This window comes from Leucoraja erinacea, chromosome 7, assembly GCF_028641065.1.
Source record: "Leucoraja erinacea ecotype New England chromosome 7, Leri_hhj_1, whole genome shotgun sequence".
NCBI lineage: Eukaryota > Metazoa > Chordata > Chondrichthyes > Rajiformes > Rajidae > Leucoraja > Leucoraja erinaceus.
In genome coordinates this window covers 31,479,040-31,496,673 of record NC_073383.1, presented here as the reverse complement: position 1 = coordinate 31,496,673, position 17,634 = coordinate 31,479,040, and the positions used below count along the sequence as shown (strand labels likewise).

The 17,634-nt window shown below is 42.7% G+C and overlaps 1 protein-coding gene across 1 annotated transcript in view; it reads left to right on the top strand.

The window, feature by feature from the left end:
• kcnh7 (potassium channel, voltage gated eag related subfamily H, member 7) overlaps positions 1-17,634 on the top strand; it is a 121,574-nt gene that overhangs the window by 18,828 nt on the left and 85,112 nt on the right. The window contains exon 2 of the mRNA XM_055638149.1: positions 16,082-16,519. Within this exon, the coding sequence (XP_055494124.1) occupies positions 16,082-16,519 (438 nt within the window). The remainder of the gene's footprint in view (positions 1-16,081; positions 16,520-17,634) is intronic.

Sequence of the window (17,634 nt, the reverse complement as noted above, 5' to 3'; positions counted from 1 at the left end):
GACACACTGATCTGTTTTGTAGTCAATGCCTACTATGTTCTGTTGTGCTGAAGCAAAGCAAAAATTTCATTGTCCTATCAGGGACACATGACAATAAACTTGAATCTTGAATCTTGAATGTACCGTATTTGAAGCTAAAGGGCAAGCTGTTAGAATGTAGCACAGAATCTGGCCCTTCGGCCCACAATGTGCGTGCCAAACATGATGCCAAGTTAAATTAATCTCCTCTGCCTGCATGTGATGCAACCTCCCTCTATTCCCTGCATATAATGTGTCTATTAAATACCACTATTAAATACCACTTTTATACATTTGGTAAATTTGGTAAATCCTTTCGATGGACCGGGTAGTGTCCATCACTCTCTGTAGATCCTCAGTACTGACCTCCCCAACCCTTCGATGGTGGCAAGGACAGTACCCGCGATAGACTGGGCAGTTTCCACCTCTCTCTGTAGTCTCATTCGTTCCTGGACGTTCAAGTATCAATGATGTGAAGAAAGTACAGAATCTATGACCATCTCCATGAGAGGAAAGTGAAGATTTAACAGGGTAATTTAAGATTATATGGCTTTATGTATGGGAGAATTATGTCCATTGGCAGGATGAGTAGTAACCAGACGAGAAATCCCACCCCAATTATTCCTTCTTCTTCCCGCTCCCGTCTGGCAGAAGATACAGAAGCTTTAAAGTGTGTATCACCAGATTCAGGAACAGCTTCTTCCCCTCTGCTTTCAGGCTTCTGAACGGTCCTTAAGCTAAGCTACTCTCCGATTCACCTCTACCCCACTGCGGACTGCAGACTTTGTCTCTGGAACTGATGCGCTACAATCCTGAGAACTACATTCTGCACTCTGTGTCATCCCCGTTGCTCTACCTATTTTACTGGAGTTTGGCTTGAGTGTATTTATGTACAGTATTATCAGATCTATTTGGATAGCATGCAAAACAAAACTTTTCACTGTACCTCGGTACATGTGTCAATAATAAACCTAAACCTAATGTTACCAGCAATAAGACAGTGGACAGATGAGAAAGTATTCTTTTTGCAGCAGGTTGTAATCTAGAGTAGAATTCCTGATGCAGCACACATATGTGATAGGAATCCTTCAAAAGGTAATTGGACATATTTGTGAAAAAGTATAACTTGCTGAGCTGTGAGGAAAGAGGAATTAATTGAACTATATATCAGAGTTATCCCAAGATTGATGACCAAATCACTTCCTGACTTACACCATACTATAACAACATTTAAAAGAAACTTGGACTGGTACATAGTTAAGAAAGTTTGAGAATGGTATGGGCCAAACGCGAGCAGGTGGGAGTAATTTAGATGGAGCATCTTGGTTGGCATGGACAGGTTGGGCTGAAGGGCCCATTTCCATGCCGTTTGACTCAATGAGTCTATATATTCCCATAAAGCAGAGAATACGATGTATTTCTCTACAGCAAGAAACAACCGGTGTCAAAACAGTATCATGGAAAATAGGTCTCAAAATCAAAATAAATCACAAAAGAAAATCACTTTCAAAATATTGGTTTTGCTAAAGAAAAGGGTGAATTTAATGCTGCAACTAAAGCACAAGATTACAATAATAAAATGAAAGCAATACTACATTTTACAAGAATGTAATCCTATGGTAAAACCAATCTTATCACAGCTGATAGTAGACAATTTGAGTGCTGCACAATTTTGTTTACACTTTTGATAAAGACGACCTTACTGGTAGTTCTCAGTCTGAATAAAAGAAAGTTCCAGCTTTTGAAACATGTATAAATAGGCTCTTTCGATGAGGAATAATGCATCACAATGAATAACATGCCCGTCAGATCAGGGCTGCCAGTGGGAGCAACGAGCATTGTCCAGCCAGCGCTGAGGAGACAAAAACCCACCGCAGTGCCTCCAGCACCCATTGCCAGCATGGGCACCGGTCACCAAGCACCGCACACCAGAACCCAGCCTCTGCCTCTCAATGTACAGGTTCGCTGCCTACCTGCCTCTCCACTGGGTGTGTGTGTGTGTGTGTGTGTGTGTGTGTGTGTGTGTGTGTGTCTGTGTGTGTGTGTGGGTGTGTGTGTGTGTGTGTGTGTGTGTGTGTGTGTGTGTGTGTGTGGGTGTGTGCGTGTGTGTGAGTGTGTGTGTGTGTGTGTATGTGTGTGTGTGTGTGTGTGGGTGTGTGTGTGTGTGTGTGTGTGGATGTGTGTGGGTGTGTGGTGTGTGTGTGTGGGTGTGTGTGTGTGTGTGTGTGTGTGTGTGTGTGTGTGTGTGTGTGTGTGTGTGTGGGGGGTGTGTGTGTTGTGGGTGTGTGTTTGTGTGTGTGCGAGAATGTGTGTGTGTGTGTTTGGGTGTGTGTGTATGTGTGGATGTGTGGGTGTGTGTGTGTGTGTGTGGGGGTGTGTGTGGGGTGTGTGGATGAGTGTGTGTGTGTGATTCTGTATGTTTGTCTATGAGTGTTTGTGTTAGTGTCTGAGCATGTATGCATTTGTTTCTGTATGTGTGTATACTGTAGGTTTGATTCTCTGTGTCTGTGTCTATGTATGTGTGTTTCTGTGTGTGTGTCTGTACCCGTGTATGTTTGATTCTGTCTGTGTATCTGTGAGTGTGTGTGTCTGTATATATGTGTCTGTGTGAGTGTGTGTGTTTGATGATTGTATAGTTGTTTGATTTGATCTGCATGTGTGTTCTGTGAGTGATTGAGTGTATAGTTCTGTATCTGCGTGTGTGTGCACTGACTGCATGTGTGTGTGTGTGTGTGTGTGTGTGTGTGTGTGTGTGTGTGTGTGTGTGTGTGTGTGTGTGTGTGTGTGTGTGTGTGTGTGTGTGTGTGTGTGTGTGTGTGTGTGTGTGCGCGCATGTGTATATACAAAGTGCAGTTTACCTCTATTTCACAAATCATACTCAATAATTCTTCGCAACTGAACTATCACTTTCTGTAGTGCAATGAACACTTAGATCTTCCAGCAGTGCTGAGCGGTCATGACGGGAATTGATTAAACAGGTAAGTAAAGGATTATCTCGGGTTTGATACAATTACCATGTTAAAAAAAAGTAATTACAGATCCATAATTTACTTTAAAAGCCCCTAAACGTTTATCAGGTTTAATGAAATTAACGTCTTTGAACAGTCCGTGCCTTACAACGTCTTATTGTTTCTGGAATCAGTCAGAAATTATGCTGCGTGTAACTGCGTGTGTTCAATTGTGTTTCAGCCTGCAGTCCTCACTCCAGTGATACTTCCACAGGTAAACTTACCGAGTCAGTGCCTGTAATTATTATTGCATCGTACAGCTAGATCTATCTGGATACTTTAATGGAATCCCTTCGTCAAGGATAATGTGTATAAGTTTGCTGCTTTCATTGAAACAGATGGTACATCATTTTGAAAGCAAGCAGTACCTGCTATATATAGTAGTGTTTTATACCAATGTAATTAACCATTATCCTTCCAGAAGTCTTAAGACTTCTTATGAAAGCTTTTATCAAGCTAGGAATTTTACTTTCTGCTTCAATTGATTGCTTGAAGCAAGAGGTGTAACATTTAATTAAGCCACTGCCACAAATTAAAAATCTGTCTTCATGCACCACGCATGAAGACCTAATCTAATGTTCCTTTTATCCTGGTCACTGCATTCACAAATCTTTGTGCAATTTCAGAAGACCACCTTGAAAAACAGTCTTGAGTTTATTTTTGAAGCAATGATAAGATAAGCTTAAGACAATTATGGAATCTGAGAAAATATTTTGAAATTACAACGTTTTTAAAAGTGTGGTGTGATGGTCAGTTATGGGGTCTTGTTCTTATTGAGTCCACACACAAGATTAGAAGTTGTCCAGCCAGAGCTGAACACACTTCTCGGCATCCGCATGCAATGGTGTCAGTCTTGTGCTTCTTGTGTGTGGTGGTGGAAAGATTGGTGAAAACAGGGCCGCGACGTAAACGCTCTTTCCTTGACCCCGGTTATGGGGTAAAATCCAAAGATCGTTTTCAGTTGATTTTAGTGTGAGAATTCTCGCTGATGGTTCAAATTATAAGTACTATAGGCAACGTTTCGGGTCGAGACCCTTCGTCAGACTTTTCAGCCGTCTGAAAAGGGTCTCGACCCGAAATGTTGCCTATTTCCTTCGCTCCATAGATGTTGCCTCACTCTCTGAGTTTCTCCAGCAATTTTGTCTACCTTCCAGCATCTGCAGTTCCTTCTTAAACAGTACTATTTCTATTGTCATTTTTAATGTGGTGGAAGATATTTGGACAGGTTCATGGATAGTCATAGTCATACAGCATGGAAATAGGCTCCTCAACTTAACTCGTCCATGCCGACCAAGATGCCCCATCTACACTAGTCCCACCTGCCCATATTTGGTCCATATCCCTCTGAAAGCTTTCATATCAATGTACCTGTCCAAACAACTTTTAAGTGATGTGATAGTACCTGCCTCAACGACCTCCTCTTGTAGCTTGTTCCATACACCCACCACCCTCTGTGTGGAAAGGTTGTCCCTCAGGTGCCTAATAAATCTTTCCCCTTTCACCTTCAACCAAGTAATAATTTAATTGTTCCATTTCAGGACATATGACAATATAATAGTCTTGACTCCCTTCTCTTGACTATTTTAGTTTAAAGATACAGCGCAGAAACAGGCCCTTTGGCCTACCGAGTCCACGCTGACCAACGATCCTCACACACTAACACTATTCTATACACATTAGGGACAATTTACAATTTTCCAATTTTCCCGAAACCAATTAACCAACAAATCTGTACGTCTTTGAAGTGTGGGAGGAAACCGGAGCACCCAGAGAAAACCCATGCAGTTACAGGGAAAACATACAAACTCCATGCAGACAGCACCCATGGTCAGGATCGAACTCAGGTCTCTGGCACTGTGAGGCAGCAACTCTACCTCTGCACTGGCGTACACCACCGTGCTCTGGGTAAAAGATTCGATGCATCTATCCAATCTATTCCAGGTAGGGTAGGAAAGGTTTAGAGGTATATGGGTCAAACATGGCGGGTGGGACTATCATAGATGGGGCATCTTGGTCGGCAAGAGCAAGTTGGGCCAAGGCCCTGTTTCTGCGCTGTATGACTCTAAATATACGGATGGTGTCATTTAACATATGCACAAACAATCTCTCAATTGCTCGTATGTAACAGTGGAACACACATTATATAAAACTCTTTTCCTTGAGGAAATCATCCTGTCAAACACCGTGTTTCCATCAAAGCACATGAAGGTGGTTGGGAACTAACGATGTCAGTAAAAATCTGATGCCGTAAACCTCACTGTGATTTATATTTGCTGAACAATTTTTTGTAATGCGACCAACTTATGTTCATAAGTGAAGGAGCAAAGTTAGGCCATCAAGTCTACTCTGCTATTCAATCATGGCTGATCTATCTTCCCCTCTCAACCCCATTCTCCTGCCTCCTCCCCATAACCCCGTACAAATCAAGAATCGACTAATCTCCACCTTAAAAATACCCAATGACAGCCTCCACAGCCGTCTGTGGCAATGAACTCCACAGATTCACCACCCTCTGACTAAAGAAATAGCTCCTCATCTCCTTTCTAAAGGTATGTCCTTTTATTCTGAGGCAATAGCCTCTGATCCTAGACTCTCCCACCAGGAGAAACATCCTCTCCACATCCACTCTATCCAGGCCTTTCACTATTTGGTAAGTTTCAATGAGGTCCCCCCTTCTTCTAAATTCCAGCAAGTACGGGCCCAGTGCTGTTAAACACTCATTACAACATAATAATTCTCGTAAACCTCCTCTGGGCCCTCTCCAGAGCCAGCACATCCCTCCTCAGATTATGGGGCCCAAAACTGCTCACAATACTCCAAACGCGGCCTGACCAGCACCTTATAGAGCCTCAGCATTGCATCCACTAGTTTATATTCTAGTCCCCATGTGAAGCCTTTGAGGTGCATTCAGTCTTGGGATGTGTATTGTGTTGTTCATAATACGTGACTCCTGACTGCTGAATCAGAAATAAATTGATGCTCCCTTTTCAGATGAGTTGTTCTCAAGGTCAGCAAAATCAGTAATAGACGTTGGCACATTTATATTGAAGCAGTGAAACAGAGTGAGCGATGTTTGCATAGGGTGAACCAGGGGAAATAATATTTCATGTATAAATAGGCTTTGCCATTAATAAAACAAAATGAGCCTTTTTGTAAACACCAAAACTGAATTTATAGACAAGTGTCATAATGTCATTCTGGTAGAGCCATGCAGCGTGGTGACAGGCCCACTGGCCCAACCCATATACTGCCATAGAGTCATAGAGTCATACAGCATGGAAACAAGCCCTTTGACCAACTTGCCCACATCAACCAACATGTCCCATCTACACTAGTCCCACCTGCCTGTGTTTGGCCCATATCCCTCTAAACGTATCCTATCTATGTACCTGTCCAAATGTTCCTTAAACATTGTGATGGTACCTGCCTCAACAACCTCCTCCGGTAACTTGTTCCACACACTTATTCCACACACCCACCACCCTTTGTGTACAAAGGTTGCCCCCTCAATTTCCTATTAATTCTTTCCCCCCTCACCTTAAACCTATGACATCTGGTTCTTGACTCCGCTACTCTGGGCAAGAAACTCTGGGTGTTTACCCTATCTATACATTTCATGATTGTGTACACTTCAATTAGATCACCCTCATCCTCCTGCACTCCAAGGAATCGTCAACACCTGCTCAACTGCTCCCTATAGCTCAGGCCCTCGAGTCCTAGCAACATCCTCGTAATATGTGTATGATGTGTTTATTAAAGATAGAACAAGACAAAAATCAATTGGAAAATTCAGAATAAATTGCAAAACTTAAGGATAATTAAATTCAGTAAAATCTTGAAAATGATGGCTCATGATTCATTTAGTTTTGATTAGAGATACAGCATGGAAACAGGCCATTCGGCCCACTGAATCTACATTGACCAACGATCACCTGTTCACACTATTTTCATGCTGTATAATTTGATCTGGCAGTATGTTTTCTTTTAAACGCAAAAGTGAAAATTATGAAATCAATTTCCTTTCTTAAACTAGCCGGTTGTATCAATGGGGGCAGACTCAGTGAACTATCCAACCTCCCCTTATAATATTCTGATCAGTTGATTGAAATATACTGTGGAAGAAATTAATTTGGAGGCAAATTAATGGAAAATGAAAAGCGGCGACTTAACAGATTTGCTTCGAGATTTTATTGCATGATATCATGGAGAGATGGCTGCAGTAAACTGCCCACCAGTTCTCTGACTTCACAGCAGAATTAGCTGACAGTTATACCGTGCTGTAAACAACTTTTGTTTTTTGTTAGATACAGCTATACGAAAATATACTATCTACCACATGGGTACCAATTATAGAAACATAGAAACATAGAAAATAGGTGCAGGTGTAGGCCATTCGGCCCTGCGAGCCTGCACCGCCATTCAATATGATCATGGCTGATCATCCAACTCAGTATCCTGTACCTACCTTCTCTCCATACCCCCTGATCCCTTTAGCCACAAGGGCCATATCCAACTCCGTCTTAAATATAGCCAATGAACTGGCCTCAACCACCTTCTGTGGCAGAGAGTTCCAAAGATTCACCACTCTCTGTGTGAAAAATGTTTTTTCTCATCTCGGTCCTAAAGGATTTCCCCTTTATCCTTAAACTGTGACCCCTTGTCCTAGACTTCCCCAACATCGGGAACAATCTTCCTGCATCTGGCCTGTCCAACCCCTTAAGAATTTTGTAAGTTTCTATAAGATCCCCCCTCAATCTTCTAAATTCTAGCGAGTACAAGCCAAATCTATCCAGTCTTTCTTCATATGAAAGTCCTGACATCCCAGTAATCAGTCTGGTGAACCTTCTCTGTACTCCCTCTATGGCAAGAATGTCTTTCCTCAGATTTGGTGACCAAAACTGTACACAATACTCCAGGTGTGGTCTCACCAAGACCCTGTACAACTGCAGTAGAACCTCCCTGCTCCTATACTCAAATCCTTTTGCTATGAAAGCTAACATACCATTTGCTTTCTTCACTGCCTGCTGCACCTGCATGCCTACTTTCAATGACTGGTGTACCATGACACCCAGGTCTCATTGCATCTCCCCTTTTCCTAATCAGCCACCATTCAGATAATAGTCTACTTTCCTGTTTTTGCCACCAAAGTAGATAACCTCACATTTATCCACATTATACTGCATCTGCCATGCATTTGCCCACTCACCCAGCCTATCCAAGTCACCTTGCAGCTTCCTAGCATCCTCCTCACAGCTAACACTGCCTCCCAGCTTCGTGTCATCCGCAAACTTGGAGATGTGGCATTCAATTCCCTCGTCCAAATCATTAATATATATTGTAAATAGCTGGGGTCCCAGCACTGAGCATTGCGGTACCCCACTAGCCACTGCCTGCGATTCTGAAAAGGACCCGTTTACTCCTACTCTTTTCTTCCTGTTTGCCAGCCAGTTCTCTATCCACATCAATACTGAACCCCCAATACCGTGTGCTTTAAGTTTGTATACTAATCTCTTATGTGGGACTTTGTCAAAAGCCTTCTGAAATTCCAGATATAACACATCCACTGGTTCTCCCTTATCCACTCTACTAGTTACATCCTCGAAAAAATTCTATAAGATTCGTCAGACATGATTTACCTTTCGTAAATCCATGCTGACTTTGTCCAATGATTTGTCCAATGATATATCATTAGTCATAGCATACTTTTTATTTATGTCAATCTTATTCAACATCAGATGGTTAATACAAGTTAAACACAATACAAGGGCATCTTGACATTATTCTATCTCACCTTTTAGGCAGTGCGCGCACCATCCCCTCTCCGAGCCAATCATAAGCCCTCCAATTTACAGTAACATTTCTATGACACTAGCGGTAGGGGGCGCGGGTGGTTTACTCACAGAAGGCAAAACAAGCTTCATTATTTCATGTTTACATTTACCATCCACCCTTCAACACATTCCCAGACAAGAGGTAATACCTTTAATCTTACTTTGCCAATTCCCACAAACCTCTTCTGCATCTGGTCAAGTAGAGCTGCCAATTGTCACATCCAAGCACCCTTTCATTATCTTATTCAATTCCAATCAAAATTAAGTAAGGAAGGATATTAATTTTTCTTCCACAGGTACAATGTGGAAACAGCCCCTTCAGCCCATCGAGTCCACACCCACCTTTGATCACCCATTCACACTAGTTCTATGTTATCCCAATTTCTCATCCGCACCCTACACACCAGGAGCAATTTACAGAGCACAATTGTGCCACTTGGAAATAGAAGGAAGTGCAGATGCTGGAGGTTTGAGCTGTCTTGTGTGACCAAGGAAGTACTGTGGAGAAGAATCTAATTTTCTTCAGCACCCAGGATGGTCTCCAGAATAAATCCCAGCAGCGGCAATGCGGTGGCGCAGCGGTAGAGTTGCTGCATTACAGCACCAGAGACCTGGGTTCAATCCTGACCATGGATGCTGTCTGCACGGAGTTTGTACGTTCTCCATGAGCGTGTGGGTTTTCTCTCACACTCGTATGTGTTTGTAGGTTAATGGACTGGTAAATATTGTAATTTGTCCCCAGTGTGTAGGATAATGCTTGCGTACAGGGTGATCGCTTGTCGGCATGGTGGGCCAGTTTTCATGCTGTATCTCTAAAGTCAAAACTCTGAAGTCAGTTAGTGGGAACAAATAGCAATGGGAATTATGAGCATGCATCACCCTCAAGAACTACAAGGCACCATTGCAAAACTAATTTATTCGGTTAGATTAGGTTTATTATTGTCAGGTGTACCAAGGTTCAGTGAAAAGCTTTATTTTGTGCGGTGCTGTTCTATACAGAAACAAGGAACTGCAGATGCTGCGTTATTTTTTAAAAAAGGCACAAAGTGCTGGAGTAACTGAGCAGTTCAGTCTGAAGACAAAATCAGCCTGAAGAAGTCCTGACTTTCATCACCTGTCCAGGTTCTCTGGAGATGCTGCCTAACCCAATGAGTTACTCCAGCACTTTGTGTCTTTTACTGTACTGTTCTCATAGAGTTGTACAGCATAGAAACAGACCTTTTGGCCCAACTTACACATGCCGACCAACATGCCCCACCTACACTAGTTCTACCTGCCTGCATTTGGCCCATATCCTTCTAAACCTATCCTGTTCATGTACCTGTCGAAATGTTTCTTAAATGTTGTGATAATACCTGCCGCAACTCCTTCCTCTGGCAGTTCGGTCCTATAGGTATCCACCAACTTTTGTATCAAAAATGTTGCCTCTCAGTTTCCTATTAATATTTTCCCCTCTCACCTTAAACTTATGTCCTCTGGTTCTCAATTTCCCTACACTGGGTTTAAAAAACTCTGTGCATTTGCCCTATCTATTTCTCTCATGATTTTATACCTTGCTCTCTGTTGAAATGTCTGTGCATTCTCGGTAGCAAAGAAAAATAAATGATACCCATATCTTATTCTCACCAAAAATTGCTACAATGACAATAATAACAAATAGTTAACAATTCTGTGATTAATTTACTTGTAAACTGCAGGATAATTAATGTGTAACTTAAATTGATTGTTATTGTATTCGTTTAAATAATGTGGCATACATCCTTAATTTCATAATAAAAAATGAGAATGAATCATTTACTTTTGGAAAATCAGGCACAAAATGAATCCAGAAATTGCTGCCAATGAAAAGCATAATTCTAACACAAATTGTCTAGGTGAGGTATAAAAAAAAATTTAATTTATGAAAAACAACTTGACTTTTCATCAGATACAAGGAACTGCAGATGCTGGTCCACATAAAATGTGCTGGTGGAATTTAGTGGGTCAGGCAGCATCTGTGGATGGAATGGACAGACATTGCAGGGCAACACAGTGGCGCAGCGGTAGAGTTGCGTCTCTACAGGCTTTGTCTCCGGAGATGCTGCCAGATCTGCTGAGTTTCTCTGGCATTTTGTGTCTTTTTTTACTTCCCAGCAATTTTTGCATTCTATCCATGCCAGAGACAAAGGCCAGGGATGAAAAGACAGAAGGGGTGGGACAAATGAATGGAAGATTTGTGAATTGTGAAGCCAGACAAAGGAACATAGACACAAGAGGGGAGAAATAGTTGCCCATCTAAAAGCTGCTGAGGGCAGCATGGTGGTGCAATGATGGAGTTGCTGCCTCATAGTGCCAGAGACCGGATTCAATCCTGACTACGGGTGCTATCTGTATGGAGTTTGCACGTTCTCTCTGTGACCGCGTGGGTTTTCTATGGGTGATCCGGTCTCCTCCCACACTCCAGACAAACAGGTTTGTAAGCTAATTGGTTTGGTAAAATTATAAATTGTCCCTAGTGTTTGTAGGATAGTGTTGGTGTGTAGGGATCACTGGTCGGTGCGGACTCAGTGAATCGAAAGGCATGTTTCCACGCTGTATCTCTAACCTAAACTAAACTAGACTAAATGTTAAAATGTCTTAAACGCCATTATCGTATCTGCCTCCACCAACACTCCTGGCAGATCAAAAGGCAACGTAATCCAAGGGCAACAAATTTTAATTTGCAGTCAGGCTCAGCCTAAACACAGCACATCTGACAAGCGGTATCAGACAAAGGCAACCCTGAATAAAGGATGGTGACAGATTTCCAATGTGAAGTATTTTATATTCTGCAAATGCATCTTACTCATTCTACAAGCAGATTGTCCAGAATATTATGAGAACTATGATCAATAGCAAGAATGCTCAGCCTTTTGCAATTATCTAAGTTCCCCAGAGATGCTGCGTTATCTGCTAAGTTACTCCAGCATTTTCTACCCTCAGTTCTGCAGGACCCTGCCAGAGGTGATTGAAACGGTTCAATCGAGCTTTATTTGTCATGTATGGAACTGCACGGTGAAATTATGTTTGCATATATTACACATGCAGGCCATTGTTGCCACCATTATTCAAAGTCCAAGGTCTGGTCGGCCCACAAGCTTGATGTACTGGAGCAGTTCCACAGAACTGATGCCCCTCTCCTCTCCTCGCCCAGCATTCTTTGTGTCCCGGGAACGCCACCTGCAGCCGACCTTGAAGGCATTGGAGGCAATCCCCTGATTCATCCCCCCACTGACCCTTGCTCCTCGCGTCCGACATCTCCCGCTCCCTCCCATTTACGACATCCACCAAGCCTTCGGGCGGGTTCCCAGTCCCGCAACCAACGAGCCTACGGGTGACCTGATAGAAGTATATAAAATAATGAGAGATATAATGAGAGATATAAAAGAAGTATATAAACTATATAGTAAATAAAATTAAATGAATTATGTAGTATATAAGTAAAGAAAGTATATAAATTAATGGACTGTCAGAACCTTTATTCCGGGGTAAAAATGTCAAAGAATAGAGGGCGTAGCTTTAAGGTGAGAGGGGCAAAGTTTAAAGGAGGTTTCTTTACACAACGGTTAGTGAGTGCCTGGAGCGCGCTGTCATCAGTGGTAGTGGAGGCAGATATGTTTGTGGCCTTTAAGAGGCTTTTTTAGATAGGCACATGAATATGTAGCGAATGGATATATATATCCACCCTTATACAGGTGTGTGTGTGTGTGTGTGTGTGTGTGTGTGTGTGTGTGTGTGTGTGTGTGTGTGTGTGTGTGTGTGTGTGTGTGTGTGTGTGTGTGTGTGTGTGTGTGTGTGTGTGTGTGTGTACATGTATACATATATATGTATATGTATATGTATATGTATATGTATATGTATATGTATATGTATATGTATATATACTGAACTTTTTTGGTTTATTATAATGGTGTTTACTTAGTACTAAGTTTTACATATCTGTTATGCTGCTGTAAGTAAAATTTTAATTGTTCCGTTTTGGGACATTTGACAATAAAATGCTCTTGACTCTCTTGACTCTCGACCCTTCTTCAAACTGATCTTTATGTCTATAAGTGCTCACAAATATGATTAGCTCTCTCTATCTATGGCAGCCCTTGGCTCAGAGAATGAAGAAAAACTGCAAAATGTAATGTAAAATTAAAATAGCTATTTCTGTACAAAAATGTTCTTTTCCTTGGCATATCACTTAGATATTAATGAATATTCTGATCAGCTTTCAAAAAGTCAGTCAAAGTCAAAGTCAAAGTCAAATTTATTTGTCACATTCCCCAACGAAGGTTCAGTGAAATGAATTTGCCATACAGCGATACACTTAAAAAAAGAACACACAATTCACAATAGAATTTAACACAAACATCCACCAAAGCATTTTTCACTGTGATAGAAGGCAACAAAGTTCAGTCAGTCCTCCTCCTTTGTTCATCCATGGTCCAGCCCATAAACCATCCGTAGTCGCCACTGCGGACGGCCGGATGTACTGGCCATCTAGTCGGGATGATCTAAACTCCGACGTCGGGGTGGTCGAACACACTCACAGCACAATTGTATTTTTTTTTAAAGTCTACTCAGTTTGTTGTCTTGATGTATTCGGATCCATTTCATCACCACCTGTTCTATTTAAAAAACGCGGCTTGGAGTGCTCAAATCGGCACTTTCCTACCAGAGACCTCCGGCAAACGATCCCAGACTCTGGATGATAAGTCCATGCCATGCCCGCGGCTAGAAGCTCCGCAGACCACAGCCCCATGATACCAAAGTCACCAGGCCAGCGATCGGAGCATTCCTTTCTGGCGACCCCCGGCAAGGGCCCGCCCGCTCCGCCATGGAAAAATCTATGGTGCGCCCGCTGCTGAAACTCTGGGCCAGACACCGGGAAAGACCGCTCCAATCCAAGCTGTTAGGCCGCGAGGGAGGCGACATTGAAAGAGCCGCCTCTCCGTCGAGGAGGCGACCGAAAAACAGTTTCCCTCTTTTCCCCCCCACCACCCCCACACAAGACATACCGAGAGACACCCAAACTAACATTTGGGCACCAAAAAAAACCAAAATAAGTCAAAATAATGAACATGCTTCTGGCAGGGCAGCAGACTCGCAACGCCTCCAACCGTAATTCTATATTCTATATTCGTAATTCTATATTCTGTGTGTCATTGTAATTACAATATGCTAGACTCAGGAACAGTTTCTTCCCCTCTATTCTCATGCTTCTGAATGATCCTTCCATAAATCAGGGTACTGTCCGATTCACTTCTACCCCATTGCGGACATTGGACTTTGTCTATAGAACTGATGCGCTACAATGCTGAGAACTATATTCTACACTCTGTATCTTCCCCTTTGCTCTGCCTATTGTATTTGAGTATGGCTTGATTGTGTCTATACATAGTATAACATAGAAACAACATTTCGTTTGAGTCTCACTGGGGCTCAAATGATAATAAATTTGTATTGTATTGTATTGTATAATCTGAACTGTTGAATAGCATGCAAAATGAAGATTTTCACTGTACCTCGATAATAGTACTGACAATAATGAATCTAAATCTAAACGTAGAGCTAACCTTCGTGACAAATTCCTGTTTAAATGTAGTCACAGATGAGAAATAATGTCATCTGTTTACTTTTGCGAATCTCTGATTTTTCTCCCTCAAAATCCACTGTGTAGATTATATATTTTAGCCTATGCAATCAGACAATTTGGGAGAGTCTAGGACCAGAGGGCAGAGTCTCAGAATAAAAGGTTGTACCTTTAGAATATAGATGAGGAATATCTTTTTTTTCCTCTCAACCCCATTCCCCTGCCTAACCTCTGACATCCTTACTAATCACGAACCTGTTAATCTCAGCTTTAAAAATACTCAGTACCATCTGGCTATAGAAATTCGTCATTCTAAAGGTATTTCCTTTTATTCTCAGGCTGTGCCCTCTGGTTTTAGAATCTCCTAAATCGCTCAATTGCACAGACTAATGCGCACAGCCCACAAAGTGGATTTTCAGGGAGAAAAAACAGTCATTAGCAAAAGCAAATAGTGCAAACAGGGGGGCGGCATTGTGGCGCAGTGGTAGAGCTGCTGCCTTACAGTGCCAGAGACCTGGGTTCGATCCTGACCTTGGGTGCAATATTGCACGTTCGCCCTGTAACCACATGGATTTTCTCCGGGTGTTCCCACACTACAAAGACATGCAGGTTTGTAGGTTAATTAGCTATAAATTGCCCCCAGTGCTTAGGATCGTGCCAGTGCACGGGGTGATCGCTGGTCAGCGCAGACTCGATGGGCCAAAGGGCCTACTTCCACACAGTATCTCTGAAGTCTAAAGTCAAAACAATGGTATTTTTGTTCATCTGTGACTACATTTAAACAGGAATCAAACTGTCTTTGCTTATTGTTTTATCTATGAGTTCTGTGTTTGCAGATATGTTACGTTGATACAAGTAAGAGTTTATTATAAGACAAAGTGCTGGAGTAACTGAGCTGCTCACACAGATTTTCTGGAGAACATGTACATGTGACAATTTTACACTAGTCAAGAACCAGAGGGAACAGCCTCAGAATAAAACATACCTTTAGAAAGGAATGAGGAGGAAATTCTTTAGACACTGAGTGGTGAATCTTTGGAATCCATTGTCACAGATGGCTGTTGAGGCCAAGTCATTGGGTATTTTTAAGGCGGAGATTGACAGATTCTTGATTAGTAAGGGTGTCGGGGGTTTATGGGGAGAAAGCAGGAGAATGGTGTTACAAGGGAAAGATAGATCAGCCATGATCCAATGGCAGAGTGGACAATAGGCAATAGACAATAGGTGCAGGAGTAAGCCATTCGGCCTTTCGAGCCAGCACCACCATTCACTGTGTTCATGGCTGATCATCCATGCTGATCATCCACAATCAGTACCCCATTCCTGCCTTCTCCCCATATCCCTTCACTCCTCTATCTTTAAGAGATCTCTCTAACTATCTCTTGAAAGCCTCCAGAGAAGGCTTCAGGGGGGACGATGGGTCGAATGGTCTAATTCTGCTATAACGTATGAATTTATGAATTAAACACTGTTGATGGTGTTAAACTGTGTAGGATAGTGTTAGTGTGCGAGGATTGCTGGTCGGCACGGTCTCGGTGGGCCGAAGGGCCTGTGGAAACGTATCTCCAAAAACAAAAATAAACTCAAAAGATAATCTTAACGTTCCCTTATCTTCTTTGCTTCAGGCCAAGGACGGTTCTTCAGGTTGAAGTTGCCTGCAATCCGGCTGCTAACATTCAGCAAACAGTCTCTGCCTCAGGAGGACCCAGACGTGGTGGTGGTGGAATCATCTAAAGTCAGCAATGACTCTTTGGCCATGAAGGACTTGAGGTCGCCCACAAGTGAAAGCTGCGGACCCTCGGAGTTTGAGGACACAAAAGCATTGACAGATCCGGGCAGTTCCCCACCCTTTATCAACCTGCTGCCAGGACCCCTAGACCATTCCTCACCAAAGCGGCAATGGGACCGGCAGGATCCGGATATGTTACAGACTACCTCTGGCCTAACCTACAATCAGTCAAGGGAAAGTATGTGCAGTCTACGGAGAGCATCTTCAGTCCATGATATGGAAGGATATCACGTCAACTCTCGCATCATATTTCGGGATCGACATGCAAGTGAAGGTAAGCCCTTTCACCTCTTTACCGACCATGCTTTCCATGAGCTTCGGTCACTGAACATTTAACGATGTTCTTTGTTTCTACGGGTTGCCAGAGGAGGTAGTTGAGACACTTGACACAGCATTTAAAAAGACACTTGGACAGGTACATGGATAGGAAATGTTAGGAGGGAGGGTGTTCACAGAGGGGGAACAGCTGGAGGAGCAGTGCCTTATATTTTGCTTGGGCAGCTTACAACCTAGCGGCATGAATATTGATTTCTCTAACTTCATGTAACCCTTGATTTCCCTCTCTCTCTGTCCCCCCTCCCCCCCCCCCCCCCCCCCCCCCCCCCCCCCCCCCCTCCCCCCCCCCCCTAGTTTTCACTGTCCTCCTGATTCATTTTACTCATTGTACGCATCATTGTCACCTTCTCCTCAGCTAACTATGAACCATTCTACATTTCCTTGATCATCATCTGCTTTGATCTGGTGTTTTCACACCTTACCCTTCTATATCTGTAATGTCCCTCTCCCCTGACACTGACGAAGGGTCTCGACCCAAAACGTCACCCATACCTTCTGTCCAGAGATGCTGCCTGTCCCGCTGAGTTATCTTCAAGGTTTAGAGGGTCAAACAAGGGCAGGTGAGACTAGCTTAGATGGTCGGCATGGACATGCGAACATTAAGACTAGATGCATGGAGTCTTTTACCCAGAGTAGGAGACTCTAGAACCAGGGGATATAAGTTTGAGATGAGAGGGGAAAGATTTAATAGGAACCTCTTTTCACACAGTGGTGGGTATATGGAACAAACGTATATGAAATGGGAAAGGCCTGTGTCCACGCTGTATGACGTAATGCCTAAAAATTGTCCTGTTAGGACCAATGTCGCCATTTTAAATGTTTTTAATTTTTAATGTAATTTGAAAAAAACAGGTGTCTCGAAACTTAAATAGTTTGCTTTGATTATGCCGTGAGTCACTGCAATCTCTCCGACTGAATAATATTCGACAGCCCCTTTGCAAGGGGTGAATCATTTTACAGTACAAAGGATATTTGTGATTGGTGATCTCTTGGTGAGCCTTCTCCATGTTTTCAGCCAATAATGTGAGTCAGTACGGATGCCCTTTTCTGGGT